Raw genomic sequence first — 18,188 nt, 5'->3', positions numbered from 1 at the left:
TTGTTTTCTAAATTCAATAGTATTAAAGCTTAGTTTTGATTGCATGCAAAAGGCATAATTAATTGTATTCTTAACCTAAACAGCATTTTATATGATACATGGTTTAAATTGTAATGTCAGAAATCTCAAGATTTAAGCATAAAAGTACCAATTTTAAGCTGCTGACCAGAGTGAAAGCAACCAATCAGCAACTCTTGAAACCTGAATGGCTATTCTTAACCGAATATAGCAAGATTAACTCTTACTTTGATAACCAACTCTCGCCTGGAAGCACGAGAGGTTTTCTGCGGAATATCTTGGACTTGGACCCTGAATCTTCCGATTCAGAACCTGTCATGATATTCACATTTGTTCTGACCCGCGTAAGGAAAAATCAAATGAATAATGTATGTGATCAAGATAAATATACGATTAAATTCCTGATAAAAGGATATAAATAACAGTTCATTAGTAGAATTGATTAGCTTAAATTCGTCAGCTATAATAACACTGCGATAGGGTGGGACGGTAGTAGGCTAGTAATTATATAATATCATAAACTTTTAATTAACAAACATATATGTCCTTATTATTGGTTCAGAATCTCAAATGCTTTAACATCGTTTAGTAATAGTAAAATACTCTTACTCGACGTTCTATGAATGTAATTGGTTATCAGATTACTGACAACGATAACAAAAATTTCAAGCAAAATAAACGTCTCAGGCATGGATTAGTGGTAAATATGCCCGGATTATTAATCTTAAAACCCATAGTTAGCTTCTTCTTACGACAAAATCTCGCATTTGTTCTTGTGGTGCATTTTAAGAATGGCAGATAAATTCTACTTATTTATCAGGCAACAATAGTTCAATAGCTCAAAGGGTGTTATTGACTAGCTGTTCTTCTTTTAGTTTTAACAGTTCAAAACTAGGAACGGCTTTGCTCAGGTAGCCCTTTGCATAACTTAACGTGAGAATTATTAAATAAACAAACAATTAACCAGTATCATAGAGCATAAGACTTTTCCCCTCTATCGTGATTAACTTAAAATGATGTAATCTTTGGTAGCGAAATTTAGCTGATAAGAACAAAGGACTTTACTTTTCAATAAGAATTTCACGAGGTGTATCTGCTGCTAACAAAGTCACGCCGTGTTCGTTGTTTATTTGTACTTTCCAGGCCATTATACTGCCGAAATAAAACAAAAAAATTCGCTTTTTCACACCTACCATTACCTCAAAATTAAAGTAACCACATTTAGAATTATTGACACATAAGATACGCAGCCGCGACAGCTGTGCTAGAGCTTTTAGCATGTGTAGATCACGATCGGAATTTCCACTTGTTGGAAAAGTTTCAAAATTGTCCAGGTGGCAAAAACACTAACATACATTAAAAAATAACAACAAAAACAGGAAATTACAATAAAGTGTTGTTTCGCTGTATCTGTATGGTTGGACAACTTAGGTTATTAATTACTATAACTGTTGATTTTATTGATTCTTTGTTTATTGTTAATTACATTTTCTTAGAAGTATACTGGTAGGACGATCATGGTGGCATAAATTAGTTTTCAAAATATTGAAAAGAAGCGAGAAAATTTTACTAACTATCATATCATTTAGTTTCAAAAATGTGTGATTTAGAGTTAAGTAAAGTGATTTCTTAAATGACCTTAACTAACACGATATTTATAGATTTGTTGACGACGCTGTTGTAACAGATATGGGTTTATAAAGTATGTGACAGAGAGAAGATTAGAGAAGCTCAGTTTCAAAGTATAAAATATCATGTTTCTTCAGCAGAATGCTTAATTTTTCGTTTTATATCCAAATGAATTAGAAACAAGCCAAGCCAAAAACAAGTGAGCGAAATCTCCGTTATCAAGTAAGTATTAATTTTGTGTGACTATTTTCGATATAAAAATCATCAATACAAATGTGAAAAGATTAATTAAAGTTTATACAAAGCACCCTAAGGTTAATATCATAATATCAATGTGCAATATGTTTAAATTATTAGTATTTACTAAAAACATTAATTTAAGAGGTTTAATTTCAAAAACAATTAAATTTATCTTAGCAATGAGCCTTTGAATTGTTGTATAGCCAAACATTTTATTCAACTAAAATAAGTCTCTGTTATTTGTAGCGTCTTGTATTGCAGTACATTTGTTACCTGTGTTAGCAATAAATATGGGCAAATATTAGGCGATCTCAAATTAGTTATAGTATAAGTGCAGTTACTTTTGAAAAGTACACTATAATTATTGCTGCAATTTGTTTATTATTAAACCCAAAGCTGCACAACTGTAATAACTATCAGGAATCTGAAAATTTACTGGGAACGAGAAAACTGAGTACATAGTTTTATCAAATCCTTTTAAAGTTAAAACATGTAATCCTCAAAGACGTTAGTATATTTATTATATTTCTGTTGGTCTAAATTACATTTCTTTTCTTATTTCTTTTCTGTAATTCAAACGCTCATAATTAATTCATAAGAACTGAAATTGGTCTGAAATGTTTATTTTTGTCATTTTTAGATTTATACGACTCTTTTTCTCAGTATTCTCTCAACTTATTAATTAATTATGAACATTTGAATTTAAAAAAACACGATAAAAGAAATGTAGTTTAGACCAATAAAAAAATAAGAAATATGCTAACTTTTTGAGGATTAGTTGTTTTTAACTTAATTCGTACGAAAGAATTTGAAAAATGTATATACTCGATTTCTTTCAGAAAGTAAATAAGACTTATTTAATTTAACTTACGATTTGGTCTCTTCACGACTGCTTATAACAATGTTTAAACTGCGACTGATTTAATAAAATTGAAATGTTGAAATAATTTAAAGTTTTGAAGAGACTATACATTGTGTTACGTATTATAATTTATGTCGGACGAACCTCAATCTATTGTTACGTATTACAATTTTAAATAGCTGGAAATTGTAATTTAAATTTAGAAGTTAATTAAATGTCGAAATGTATTTGGTTTATGATATTTGCCAAAAAGATTGATATATACAATTTCCTTTCTTAATTCATATGTGTTTAATATACAAACAATAATACAATTTAAACTAATGGTTATTACATATAATGATTTATATGCAAAAATTTTACAAACTTACAAACAATATTTAGTATTTTATCTAGTCTAAAAAACTGAATATTTTGTGGAGTGTTTGCGTTGAGTGAGTTAATTTTGAATTGATATCGGTACGGTTCATTTAAAGGGTAGCTAGCTAGCAATACACATTTAACGATATAAGCTACATGCATTTCTAAATATGTATTTAAATAAAACAAACATTGATAATAAAATCAATATATATTAGTAAATTCGTTACAATATATTATCACACAATCAGGATTATTGATCTGAAAACATCATATAAAAACCGGAGCTGAAAATATAGAGCAGTAGTCATTGCTGAATTCTAAAATTATTCACGTTAACAGTTTAAACACTGTAATAAAACAAAGAACAACCTTTGAAATAAATAATTGCAACTTTATCGCAATATATTTTTACACAATGGCTGAGTGCATATACCATTACCACATATACATATTTGTATTGAGCTTCCATTCCATGTTTCGCTGTGATAATAAAAAACAAAATTCTAGAGAAACGAATATTTTTATTTTTTAGCTTTTCAGTCTTTTATCAAAAGAAATTAATTTGCACACCGCAGCAATAAGACAATCCCATTTGAAAAAATCAACATTGGAGCTTTTTTTAGTGTGTTAGTGATTAAGTGTTGCATTAAATTTCTTATTGAGAAAAATCAAATATCTTTTCTTTATCTTTTTATTGTAACAGGACTAAAGGAAAACACATAAGAAAGATTTAACTGAACAAAAAACGCTGTTTGTTATATATTAATTAGGATGTTGTCAGGAATATAAAGTACTTATTAGATGGCTTTCTGACACATGACTTATAAATTGAGTTTCACTCTTAAATGTCCTATTTTCTATAAATAAAAAGCTCTAAAAATATTACTTTCTAAAAATATATAATATTTATAGAATTACAGTCAAGTTTACTATTTACTTTAGCAGTAATATCTCCAGTTGATCCTTTAATTTCTTAATATGTAAAAAATTGCATAATTCACAATTAACACTACTATATGAAAAATCCCCTTTTTTCTCTAACAGTATTCATATTTTTAATAGTTAACATCCTATATTTAATACTTATTTTAGGTTGTTCGTAACTACAATATATTTTTAATTATTAAGAAGCCCAGTATAGGAGCCCGTCAAAAATTATGGGGAACCAAAGCCTACTAATATGAATCCTCCAATATGCATTTGCGACTTTACACCCTGTAAACAGACATAAGCAAAACAAAGGGTCTTCTAGCTTCAGGAAACCAAAATCTCCTTTACTTAAAGAGTGTCACTTTCTAGCATTCATTGATTACTGTTATTTTCTAATCCCATCAATTGCATTATTGGAATAATTATTTTAACCATATTTCTTGTAAATATTAGATCATCGTTCAAAAACTTCTCTTCATAACAAACAATAAATTAATTTCACTCGATGTTAAGTAAATCTGTGGTATAAAAATTTCCTTCTTGACAAGGTTTTACATTCAACTCTCAAAATAGAAAGTATTACAAGAGAAAAAGTAGGATTGAGCTCATGTAACTCAAGAAATTCGGACAAATCGAGCGTGACCGGCTAACTGACTGACATCTGGCTTTTATGATTATGATTATTTTTTCAGTTTTCGTAAGCTAAATCATTTAGTTGGTTATGTGTATATTTGTAATTCATATTATAGTTAGGACAACACGTAGTAGCATAAGTGATATAACATGTTTAGAAGCTTTCATTGCCATATTAAAACTATTTCTAGCTGAATATAAGCCTCTTAATTAATATTTACCGTATCATTAAAATTAAGAAAAAAATATTTGATTTCATTTAATTTTTATTACTTAATCGAGATCTAAAGAATCTTTGGGCTAAATACAGAGGAATATTTGATTTTAGTGTGTTCAGGATGATTACTATAAAACTTCAGGTAGCGATGTGAATCGTTTCTACTTTTCTGTTTAAAAACCTGCAGTATATTTCTTTATAAATGGAATAGATTTCGCAGTTTAAAAAATATTTAAAAATCATCATTTTATTTACTTATCTTTGTAAATTATAAAATATTCATTTAGTTTTAGATGTCAGTTAGAAATACTTAGCATAATGTTCTTTATAAATACTAGGTAAAAAAATAAATTTTCTTTATCAAATTATCACGTTAGTATGGTGGCATATGTAGGATAAAATTAGGTAGATCAAACCCAATTAACATTTTATATTATACTTTTTGTAATGTAACATTTAATAGAGTTAAGAGATTATAAATACAATACCCTAAAACTTTTAACCCATAGGGGCGTTCAGTACTAGGATGTAATTCGTCACGTCCGTGGGTTGTATCTTTCGTTTTCGGAAGTTTTGAAATAAACAGTTTCACATATTTAATCACAAGCTCTTATAATAGATATTCAGAGATTCAATCTTTATTTTTAAACTTCTACTACATACGTCTACTTTGAATTTTTGGTGGCTTCACTAAACACATGATATTTCTTCATATAATCCTTTAATATATCAAATTTAGATGTGTTTGATAAAGCATAAAAATCCCCTATTTCCTAACATTCATAACTGACTTAATTTTCTTAGTTGTCAAATATCACATACTTCCAAATAGGACTGAATCTTAAGATAATAAAGTTTGATTCTTTTCAATGAAAACAACCTAAGAAGTCACATAAAGTTAATTACACACTACGTGTGGATAAGAATCACAATAGAAACACATAATTTATAATAGCCATTAATACAATTTTAATATTGCTGAATAATCCAATAATTTTATTACGTAATTATGTGTTTTATTCATTTTGCTGAGAGAGTAGTTATCTCTTTAAAATAAGACGGTTTAATCAAGGAATATATATACTTTATAGCGAACCGGCCCGGCATGGCCAAGGAAGTTAAGGCGTGCGAATCGTAATCTGAAGGGCGCGGGTTCGCATCCCCGTAGCGCCAAACATGCTCGCCCTTTCAGCCGTGGGGGCGTTATAATGTGACGATCAATTCTACAATTCGTTGGTAAAAGAGTAGCCCAAGAGTTGGCGGTGGGTGGTGATGACTAGCTGCCTTCCCTCTAGTCTTACAATGCTAAATTAGGGACGGCTAGCACAGATAGCCCTCGAGTAGCTTTGTGCGAAATTCAAAAACAAACAAACAAATTATAGCGAACCCATAACGTATTTTATCTGATATCTCAGTTTTTACGTATGCTCAAATTTATGAAAGTTTTACATCAACGAACGACCCTGTTTTTCAAATGTATTGCAATTTAAGACATCAGATTCGTTGATTCAAAATTATTAGAGTCGTCAACAGGAGCGGATTGCCCTAGGCTACCTATCTCTTGTTTAGTTCAGGGAAAATTATTTCACGCATAAATTTCGTGCGTTTCTAACTTTTTATTTTCGATAAGCTTATTCTGTTGATTTTAATTATTCAATTTCCTCTCTGACCTCCTTCTGTACAGACCATCATGAGAAATTTAGTTCGTCGGTATATCACTAGAGAACAAAGGCATGCGGACAATCAAGGCGTGACTGAAGATGATGTGAACGAGATTAAACAAGATATCTCATCTTTCCGCTATGAACTAATGGAGGTCCTAAAAAACAGCGGGCTTAACACTTCAGTAGCAAAAGGACAAATGCATGGTATGTTGCTTCATTTACTAGACTGAACTGCTGAATAAGAAATAAGTTTTAGATCTGAATATACTTTTCTGTTAGCCACACAATATTCTATTGAAAATCTTATTTGACTCAAAGTAATTCACAGTTAACGTACATCATAAATTAAACAATACAATTAAAGCTTCAAGGATCAGTCATTGATAAATATTTACAGTTGATAAAACAACAAGTTCTAACTGGAGTCCCTTTCATTATCAAGTGCAGATGGCGTGTGATTTACAAAGAGCTAAGAACGTAATATTAGAGAATTGTTTGTTTTTGAATTTCCCGCAGGGCTACACGAGGGCTATCTTCTCTAGCCGTCCCTAATTTTACAGTGTAAGACTAGAGAAAAGGTAGCTATTCATCACCACCCACCGCCAACTCTTGGGCTGCTCTTTACCAACGAATAGTGGGATTGACCGTAAAATTATAACGCCCCCACGGCTGAGAGGGCGAGCATGTTTGGTGAGACGGGTTTTCGAACTCGCGACTCTCGGATTACGAGTCGAAAGCCTTAACCCACCTGGCCATGCCGGGCCAGTACGTAATATTAAAGCGATTTTAAATACGTAAAGTATAAAGTCAGATTACAACCATCGTTAGTATTACGTAATGGTGGAACTGCATGTATCAGAACTACATTTTTAAGTTCACTTTTGGAAAGGGTGAGTAATAGCCGCTTTTGACGCTCGTATTATAGACATGTGTTCAGATCACTAATGTAAATTTTTCAAGACAGCGATACCCATCGTATCTAGTGACATGAAAAAAGAAGGAAAAAAAGAAGAATTGATTTGGAGAATGATGACGATCCAGAAAGTGTGATCTACAACAAGTCGTATAATAGTCGTAGTAAACAAAGTGCAGCGTCTTGTAACAGATGAAAATCCAGAAACACAGAAGTCAATGGCAAAAGAAAGTTTACGTAGTCCAGGCAACAGTACACATCCTTATCGAGAACAGTCTCTATCTATAAACGCAGACAATAAAGTATTAGTTCACCAAGATGAAGATTCCAGTCATACCTCATATTCAACCGTCGAACACTTTCGGTAACTGGAACATGAAACATAGAAAACATATTGGCCAAGTCGTTTATGGATTTCTGTACAATTGGAGTATTGAAATAGGTGTAGGGAAACTATCGTTCTTGTTTTGTAGGTGGAATATTGGAAAGTACTAGGATGGAGTGCTATGCTTTGAACAATGTCTTACAACAAAACCTTTTGCGATAGAAACAACAATGCATGGTTACTGTCGAGATGCGAGTCATTAGAGAGAGCATGACTGTAAGTGGCACTATAAACTGTAACAACACGTGATTAAACTCCAAAATGTTTTAATATAAAGGTGCTGAACCCTTTGTGTTATATCACCTCTACTAAGCCATTTCGATAAGTATGTTCCTTGTCTTTTCACGTAAAACCAGCATCTTACGCATTATCTTAATAACCATAGAAGTTTGATGTGATTATTCAAACAAAACACCTACAACAACAACGATATGGAACTCTAGAATGCTATCATAATATCATTTTTTTTTTATTTTATACGAGCAGTATTTTTTTAGTTTAAATTTGTACTAGCAATAATTACTTCGAAATTCGAGAAATCAGACTTTTCTTGCTATAAAGCATAATGAGAATGAAAATAAGCTTGTTGTTCTGGCTTACTTGTTGAGACTCCGCTGTCTTTGAGCGCTTTTATTAGTTTATATATGCTCGACTAACTAAGAACATAATTAACAGAGAACGATCTATCAAAAACAGATTGTGTACGACGTAAACGTAATCTCACTACTCCATTTTGTTTCTGTTGAGAATCATGATAATGTAAGCTTATACATAACGTCGTATTTACTTTATTTCTTTCATTTGTACCGTGTAATGCGGTTTCTATATAGCATTCATTTATTTTATGCAGCAAATGTTTCTATACTAGATATAGTTTAGCTTAAAAAATCGGTGTTTTTAAGCACGCAACGAGTACAATATAGTTTATTTCTCTTCATTAAAGATAGATGATATATTTCATAGACACTTTCTTTGAAAAAGTTTTTAATACTTTAATGTTTCTATGTTTTTATCATTTTTGTGACATTTTAAAAAATACTTTCACTTCATATATTTTTTTACAAGAATCATTACCTTTTGTCAGAAGGTATGTTATATTACGTTACTTGTTAAGCCACTTGTTCTTGTGCTTCTGCATACTGTGTGTATGTTTAATAAAATTATTTTTAAAAATAGCTGCCTTCTCATATATAGACCCCATGATATCAAATAGGTAGGTGTCTGTGTATTTAATTTAATAGGAAGATTGGAATATAATGTTTATCAAATGAAACATGAAGCATTCATAAGAGTAATTAGAGATTTTTCAAAACTACGGAAATAACAACATTAACATATGTTACACGTTACTTCTGTCTATAGTGGTATCTTCGTTAGAGATTTGGTAAATTAGTTCTTGCTTTTAAATGTATGTTTTATATACAAATAATGAGTCAAAACAAATATAAAGTAAATATTCTTATCGCTTGAAAAGTACTTATAAACTAGTATTACGTTTTTAGTATTATCATCCAGTCTTTGTTAAAATCCATACAATCTAGTTAAAACAATGCATAAAATGTGTGTATTCACATATTTTGTGTGTGTTTACTTAGTTTAGCCGCTTGCATTACAACTATACGTAAAAGTATGTGTTTTAACCTGTTTGGTTTACACTCTTGCGTTACAGCATTGCATGAAATAGTGTGTTTGGTCTGTTTAGCTTACATGCTTGTGTCGAAATAGCAATATATTAAAGCACTACAAGTGGGTTTTTTGGTCCATCTAAACTTTCTTATTTCCTAAATTATATTACACACATACAACCCTCCCTTTTAAAATCTCAACTCCAACTTTTATCATCCAAATACTTTTCAAACATAATTTTTTCACCTTTTTAAGAATTGATAACAAGAAAGACAGACTAAAGCAGAATTGTTTGAAGAAATGTTAATTTTATTGTTTCATGTTTTCAAGTGCTGGTAACAAGAAAGGCAAACTAATGAAGTATCGTTTAAAGAAGGGCCTATTTTCATTTTTTCAGGTGTTGGTGGCAAGAAAGGTAGATTAAAGGAGCGCCGTTTAATGAAGGGGTTCAATATCGGACTTGTCGATAGGTCAACAAAATCGGAGTTTAATCTCAACATCTCTGAGAAACCAGCGACTAATAGGTTTATGAAAGTTGCACGACTAGCCTGCGAAAAGAAAAGCACGAAAATTCGAAAATGGAATAACATAATGGAAGCCACAAAGAGTACTGGAGCTACTCTTTATAAAAGCCGAAGTGTGGAATCCAAAAGTGATCAAGATTCTTCAGATAATCACAGCCAGTGTGACATGTCTAATGAGTCCATTTTAAGTACTATTTTCCCCCTCAGCTATTTGTAGTGCAGAGAAAGTCAAAGAAGGTCAACTTGATACTGAACTCTGTGACAAAAAGCTAGCTCGATTTGGACGGACATTTGGAAGTTTAAAATTTAATCCTTTAAAATCAAAGCTTGTATTTCAAGACCAAGCTAAATACAGGGTTCAGACAGTTCCTAAATTAAGTGGAATTCCAGAGAATAAAGAAGTCAATAGGACTGTTAGTATTTCTGGCTCCAATGTGCCTCAAATGCCACCAAAAATGCGTTATTTTGATTCTTCATCAGACGACATTCCTTTTCTTTCAGAAACTTCCACCCCCTTAAAATTAGTCGTTCCCGAAAGGAGTCTCTCTCCATTTCCAAGTCACGCTGAATCTAAATTCGTTTCTTCAGAAACTATGGTAAAATCAAAGGGAAATTTCTCTGAACTTCAAGAAATCCCTAAGCAGATCCAAGGTGAACAATATAATATTCCAAAAAAACCTTTCTTTATCTCCGCAGGAGAGGTAAATCCTATCAGTTGCTACTCTTGTAGCCGTTCAGGTAGTGCTGTTCCTAAAGTTGCCAATAATAACTCATCCTTGGAACATCCCTTGATGACATCCGATAAAACAGCAAACGGATCTACTAAGATCATGTCGCAAATATTTGGAATTGAACCAGTAGACAAACAAATGTCTGTTGGCTGGATATGACAATTTAGCATTGTCTAGTCTTGCATCAATATTTTTGTACAAAGATGATATATCAGCTATGTAAATAGGCTTAATTAGCACACAGAAAATGTTTTTTGTTAAACCAAAAATTATTTCTATTGGTCTTATCACTGACGCTACTTGCTTACATTCAATTATTTTGAAATATACATTAATTATTGCAAACTATTGGTCCACAGTCAAGAAGATACAAATAACTTGTTTTATTAATGTAATTTTAGTCCTAAAACTCTTTCTATGAGGTTTGACATTTATTATAGACTAATGAGATATAAATATAATTGAAAATATAAAAATTGATTAACCTTATGAAACTTGTTTGTTTTTAAAGCAATAAAAACTTAACACACTGTAACTCAGAAAGATAAAACAGAATAATGGCTAAATTCTAAGATTTTTGAAATTGACAGTTTTAAACTTCTGCGTGTCTCAAGCTTACGTTGTTGAAGGTGACAATTATTTGTTTATATGTGAGAATGTTTTATTATATAATTGCAAAGGCAAGATAACATACAACTTCATGAAAACGCGCACAAAAAGCTTGATTTTTATTTCTATATTTGTGTATAATAACACTAGTTAATTACTCCTTTTTTGTCGTTTTATCTGTAGATCTTCGGTACTAATGGGTGTATATCTCTCATTTTCGTCAATTTTCTTGAGAAAGGTACTAAATGCTATTAAAAAGTAACATTTTACTGTATAAAATTCATAGCATCAAATTGTATTGTACAGGGTGGCCCGTAAGTCCCTACCCATCCATATATCTTATGTATCCAGTGTATCTGTGTGCTGTCACCAGTATTCTTGCCCTCATGTACCCACGTACTTGTCACAATACGCTCTTCAAGTGTAAATGGGCTTACATCGGACATATTTCTCTGAAAAAAAAAGAAACAAATTTGTAATACATGTGTAATTGAATATAACATAATAACATATGGATGGGTAGGGACTTACGGGCCACCCTGTAGAATAATTCTGCCTTTTTTAAAAAAATAATTAAAAACAATAGTACTTATTCTCAAAACAATATACAGTCTTTTTAAGTGCTTGTGCCTTGATAATATTATAAAAAAGGGCAAACTAAGAGAATGTTTGGAATGTAAAGAAGCTGGATCAAATGAAAATATTTAAAGTATATAAAATTATCACGTTATGAATTTTAAACAAACTAAATATCTTTCGTACTTAACTAAAAGCTGGATAAATGAGAGCGCGTACTTTTGTGGGCATTTGATGTTTCTACTTCTATCAGAAAAATATCCATTAAGGTCCTAAACATTTGACGTAAAGAATTGCCACAAAGATATAGGTTTTAAGCAGTATTTTAATAAATATTTGATTTAGAAATTGGACCCTTTGTTGTAGGCTTTTATAAAAACGGTTTGCCGAAACTTAAGTAGCTCAAAAATAGAGGTTTCGGGTTGAGATGATGCTATGACAAAACCTTTGTACACTAAGTAATTAGTCCATTCACGAAAAAATCACAGTAATACCATACTCATAACTTTGGAATCTGTAAAGTTTTGTTACTTAGTTTTTAAAGGTTTGTACAAATAATTATCCGTTCTTTTAAATTTAATTTCCCCTGTATTCTTTCACGAGGTGGAATATATTACAGATTTATAGGTTTCAGTTGTTAAAAGAAAGGTACATCTTTCTGGCCAATTTTATAAAACTTTTAATCTGCAAGGGCGCAAGATGACTTTAGACCTGATGTGGAAGTTATGGAGTATTTCATACTCGTTAAGTTCATACCTGATTTATGAATGTTTTTTGGTTTTAAATTTCCTAGATCCTTAGTCGTCCTAAAACATAAACAAGTTTGCCATGGCTCCTATGTCAACATTTTTCCAATGCGATCATAAATATATGAGCGTTGGCCAATTTAATGAATATGTGTTAGACAGGCGATTTTTAACCTGTCTTTATTACCTCTTGTGTACCCTCATACTCAGAAAGATCAATCTGTATGAGCTTATCTTACTATATAAAAGCAGCAATAACACAGTTCTAATCCATTCCATCATTGTTATAACTTACCTAAATGGAGTATTTCTAGTTTTTAGCATAGCTGTACTGTGTGAATAGTAGGAATATTATTTCCATTTGTTGCCTACATGATTATTTCAAAAACTTTTAAGGTATCAATTGAAAATACAAAAACAAGTGAACTTAAGAAGTACGTTTCTTCAGTGTAAGATTTATTACTTTCCCATAACTCGGGTATTTTTAATATTATAATATCATCTGCATAATCAAAACTATTTACGTCAAGAGAATCTCAACTAACTTTGTTTTGTTCGTGCTTTTGTTTTTCAAAATTTATTTAATATCTTAAATTTATTTCATTTTATTTAAAAAACACTAAATTCAGTTTATTCATGTTCATTAACAGTTTTTATGTCTCTGAATGACATCACGTAAAACTTTAATATTTTGTAGCCGTCCAGTATTTGTTTTCTAAAACATAGTGTATTGTTTAATGTATGTTATTAAAGTTTAATTTACCTCTAATTCTCCAGCTAAAGTCTAGTTTTATAAAGAAATATTATTCCGTTTTGAATAGTGGACAGTTTTGATGATAGAAAAAAATCAAGGCATGTTCAACGAATGATGCTTTTCTATTATAATTTAGAATAAATAATAAACTGATATTTGTTTTACTTAGCAGACCATAAATAGATGCGTAACGAAAGAATAAATTCCTGACAGCTCAGATACAATGAATAAGCCACATAGTAGTAGTAGTTTGGAAGTTTCATGTTATCGAATTCATCCAATTAAAAATTATCTAATGATTAAAAATTTATCTTAGATTTTTTGGAAATAAACACAGAAACTGGATGAACATTGAATGAAAATATTTAACATATTAGAAAGTGTTTTATGAATTCTTCTTTGCCTTTTTTTGTGATATTCTGACTTTGAATTAAATTAGTTATTTTGGTGGCGAATTACACATGAATTAATTATAGTGATTCAGTTTTTGTTTGCTTCCTTTACTATTTTAGTTTTGGTTAAACTTTGATAACTGTTCAAAGCTCTCTATAAGAGTCACCTTGGACAGTATTTAAAAAAGATAATCTTCTGTATGAAGTATAAAAGTATCTGCCAGTTTGAAATTATGCGACTCCAGTTCTTATTATACTAATAATCTCATCTTTTTTTCTAAATCTTACGTAATTTTGTACATTAACAGATTGCCACTTTTACCTCATAATACTATATTTCAATTATAATTTTTAAAATAAGCGTAAAATAGGGTGTTTCTAATTTTACAACTTCACCGCCAGGGGTCCTGTTTGAATGGTAGAAGTAGTCACAGTTAGAATTATTTTCTAGTGAACGACCTGGGTATTTATAACTTTAAAATTTTACGTACCGTTTAAACATAAAAAAAAAATATCATACTATTGTTCCCAATTCATGCGTATGTAGTAAACAACAATCATTTAGAACGCAACACTTAATTACTTATACTGATGACCTTTATCATTATTCTCTTTCGTTATATCCATAAAACGCAAAACCAGCTTCAACTCTGAAATACAATATGAGATATCTTAGTTTGAAAATAATAGTTTGCTAATTGTAGTTGAATACATGTTTTACCAGAGAAAAGCGATTAACAAAAGAAAGAAAAACGCATAAAACTAATCAAGTATAAAACGTATATAAATAGTTCTCATGAACGTCAAAGGCCTAAGCTTAAACAATTCATGCAAAACTTTTCGAGGACATAAAAGTTTAATAGAAATAACTCAGGCTTTCAGTTTTATGTTCTATTTGATATTCAGTTTTAAACTCGTTTTTCTTACGTTTCAACGACCAACGTAAACATTCTTTGTGTATTTTTATCACTTTCGCCTAATTAAAATTCAACCATTCAGAAGTGATCCAAATATTCTGGATTTGTTTTGATCGTGAAATGACCTACCAAAAGCTAACTAGGATCAGAAGCGTTTCAAACACTTGCTATCTATTAATCTATCGTTTTTTTCATATATCATGTTAGATAAAAACCTGAGCTTTGAAATCACCACAACCAAGTTTAGAAATAACAGAATAGGATGAATTTAGAATGTGGGTTCGTACAGAAGCTTTGGTATTTTTTACAATGCTGTATGTGTAAAATGTGTTTGCTTTCTGAAATGGACATTGTTGAGACTTGACGTTGACAACAGAAATAGGGTCGGCCAATTAGAAAACCGTTCTTCAACCGGTAAAGACAAGTATGAAAAGCAGTGATGAAAACGTGTTTACAATAACTTACCCTAAAACCCAGCTGCTTGTCTTTTTATTGTACCGTGTTCTAGTACGATATTTTGTTACTACAGTTTGAGGTAGCACAAAATGAAGTAAATAACGTCCTTGTTGAAGCTAAATTAAAGACGTTAAATTTAACATTTTTATACAGACTGTGTGCTACATTCAACCGCTAAATAACATTTTGGTAAGGACTTAAAGATTCAGTGTTAAGTGGTCTATTGAAAGATGGGACTTCGTCTTTGAACGCAAGTGTCAATTGTAGCAAACAATTTTGGGCTACGTTCTAGTGATGTGCAAAACTTTTCGTTTTGCAATATTCTTGGTTTTATATTTATTTCATTCATAGAGAATTAAATTTAATCACGCAGTAGTTTAAGAGACGGGCGTTTGTACACAAATATGTAACTATCTGTTAAGAAAAACAACTCTTTAGATGCTTTTTAGCAACAACTTTTATAACATGAAATGAAAAACGGACATTCACTTACGATTATAGAGTAAAAACAGAACAAGATTTTATTTGTTACTGCGCTATTGTGTCGAAAGAAATATTTACATCAAATATTACGCCTTTTTGCCATGAAAACTGTGTTTCGTTTGAATTTTGGCTGTTTGAAAATCTTGTGATCTTCAGAAAATGATCGTAACGTTCATAACTTACACTGGACAACAATTTCTTTGAAAAGTCTTGCTTCCTGTAAAATTTTTTGCTGATTGTGACAGGTACCTGGTGGGTATGCACAAATATAGTTCAGATTTTGCTTCATCACGTAGGAACTCTGAGAAATAGACAGTTAACTGTTTACCGGCAATAACGTATTTAATTGCGTTTATGTTTTTAATACGCTTTTAAGTTCAATATAATTAAAAGTGTTTTGCTCCTGATTTTCGTTTGTATTCAATGTCCGATGCATTACGTTGCAGTGTCCAAGAGTAGCCAGCAGGCATTGACGGATTCCAGTTGCCCTGATATCGTTTTTCCATTGTAGCAATGTCCTGGTGAAATCTTTCACCATGTTCCCACTGACAGCACCGAGATTTGAGGGGAAGAAGTCCAAGTGTGAGTGGAGGAAATGAATCTTGAGTGACATGTTGCACTTCATTGTTTTGTATGCTTTGAGTAGTTTGTCTACCAGCTAAATGTAATTGGGGCTCTGTAATTGCCAAGAAAGTTGTCAACAACGTCTTTGAAGGCATTCCAGGGAATATTTTCTGTTCCAACTAACAGATCTTCGAACCGCTTGTCACACATAACATGTCTGATCTGAGGGCCAACAAAAATTCCCTTTTTGATCTTGGTCTCAGTTATTCTTATGAACATCTGTCTTAAATAACGAAAACATTCGTCTTCTTTGTTCATTGCTTTCACGAAATTCTTCATAAGTCCCAATTTTATGTGAAAAGAAGGCAAAGAAATTTTTGTCGGCTCGAGAAGCGGTTCATGCGCCACATTTTTCTGTCCTGGAACTAACTTTTTACAGAGTGGCCAGCTCTATCTAGAATAATGTGACTCTTTGGCACGACTGTCCCATTCACAGATGAAACAACAGTATTTTGTATAGCCGAGCAGCAGTCCCAGTAACAGAGCAACGACTTTCAGATCTCCACAGATAGTCCAGTTGTACTTGCTGTACTGGCTGTGCCTCAGCAACATTTCCATGTTCTCGGAGGTTTCTTTCATGTGTGCTGCATAGCCAACAGATATTGAAGGGTGAACGTTGTCATTGTGTAACAGAACAGCTTTGAAGCTTAACATTGATGAATCAATAAAGAGACGCCACTCTTGTGGGTTATGGTCACAACCCAAAGCAGAAAACAATCCTTCGATGTCAACACAGAAACAGAAACTGTCAACTTGTGCAAAGAATTTGATATATCATCTTGGCGGCTTCGAAAAAACAGAAATTTTTGTACCTGGTAACAGCAAACACCATTCCTGCAGTCTCGAACCCAGCAATTTGGCTTTTGCTTTTGACAGACCCAAATTTCTGACCAGATAATTTATTTCTCACTGCGTTATGAGATGTGGATTGCCTGAGGAGCATGGTTCAAAATCTGGATCAATGTCACTGCCAGTTCCCTGCATTGCAGTTTCTTCATCTGGCTCGTCGAAGATCCATTCCTCTGGTGTTTTCGGAATTGAAAGACTGTCGTCATATGGCACGGGTCTCAATGCTGAAGGTAGATTAGGGTATTCAATTGACTTCTTGTTTTTGGCAGAGAAACCAGACACATTAGTCAAACAGAAGTAACAGTCCGTCAGATGTTCTTTCTGTTCTCGCTATATCATCGGGACAGCAAACGGCATTGTCTTTCGAGTACCTCTGAGGCAAGCTCTTAGACAGACAGAGCACATGTCGCACAACAAATGGTCTTGATCACCAATTTTACAGCCAAAGTACAGATGATATGCTTTCTTCACAAGAGCAGTCATTGAGCGTCTCTGATGAACAAGCGTATACTCGCCACAAATATAGCAGAATGTATCGCGGCTGTTACGAGATTGACGAGACATACTGACCGACACCAATCGTCCTGTGAAACGTCTATAACATCTAACTTACTTGTTACAGTGCTACTGAGGTAATGCTATATTCTGAAACAATACGTACACACTATATAGTCTATATTAATCCAATGAGCAGCATCTGTGTATGCAAGCCACTTTCATAACCTGCTGAGACCGTGTCAAGCTGGCTCCGGCCTGCCCGGGCTGCACACTTCCATAGAACTGCTTCTAACTTGGCCTGATTTCATGCCTGGACATGCCCTGACTGCACAAAACATTGTTCACAGGTCTCTTACAGAAACGAAAATTTTGGACCCAAATATAAGAAAAAACATGACAAAACTGAAGATTTCAATGAAACGGTACGTGATGGGCAAATTGGATGTGATTTTCGTGATTAGCAGCCAAAAATCTATAAGGAACACCCAACAGAAGCAAAAACTTTGTTGTGCAGTGTTATTCCTTTGAAAGGGCTGTACAGGTAATTAC

General features: G+C 32.1%; 2 protein-coding genes across 2 annotated transcripts in view; one reads left to right on the top strand and one right to left on the bottom strand.

The window, feature by feature from the left end:
• Positions 1-18,188, bottom strand: part of LOC143232694 (uncharacterized) — a 408,737-nt gene that overhangs the window by 24,117 nt on the left and 366,432 nt on the right. The window lies entirely within an intron of this gene.
• LOC143252377 (transient receptor potential protein-like) lies at positions 6,583-10,228 on the top strand. Its single transcript, XM_076504432.1, has 2 exons — positions 6,583-6,760; positions 9,878-10,228. Exons 1-2 carry the CDS (start codon positions 6,583-6,585, stop codon positions 10,219-10,221), a joined length of 522 nt encoding a protein of 173 aa, XP_076360547.1. The 3' UTR covers positions 10,222-10,228.

The sequence above is a fragment of the Tachypleus tridentatus genome, chromosome 1, assembly GCF_004210375.1.
Source record: "Tachypleus tridentatus isolate NWPU-2018 chromosome 1, ASM421037v1, whole genome shotgun sequence".
Classification (NCBI taxonomy): Eukaryota; Metazoa; Arthropoda; class Merostomata; order Xiphosura; family Limulidae; genus Tachypleus; species Tachypleus tridentatus.
Note: the sequence above shows the minus strand (reverse complement) of the source record. Positions and strands in the feature narration are given on the sequence as shown.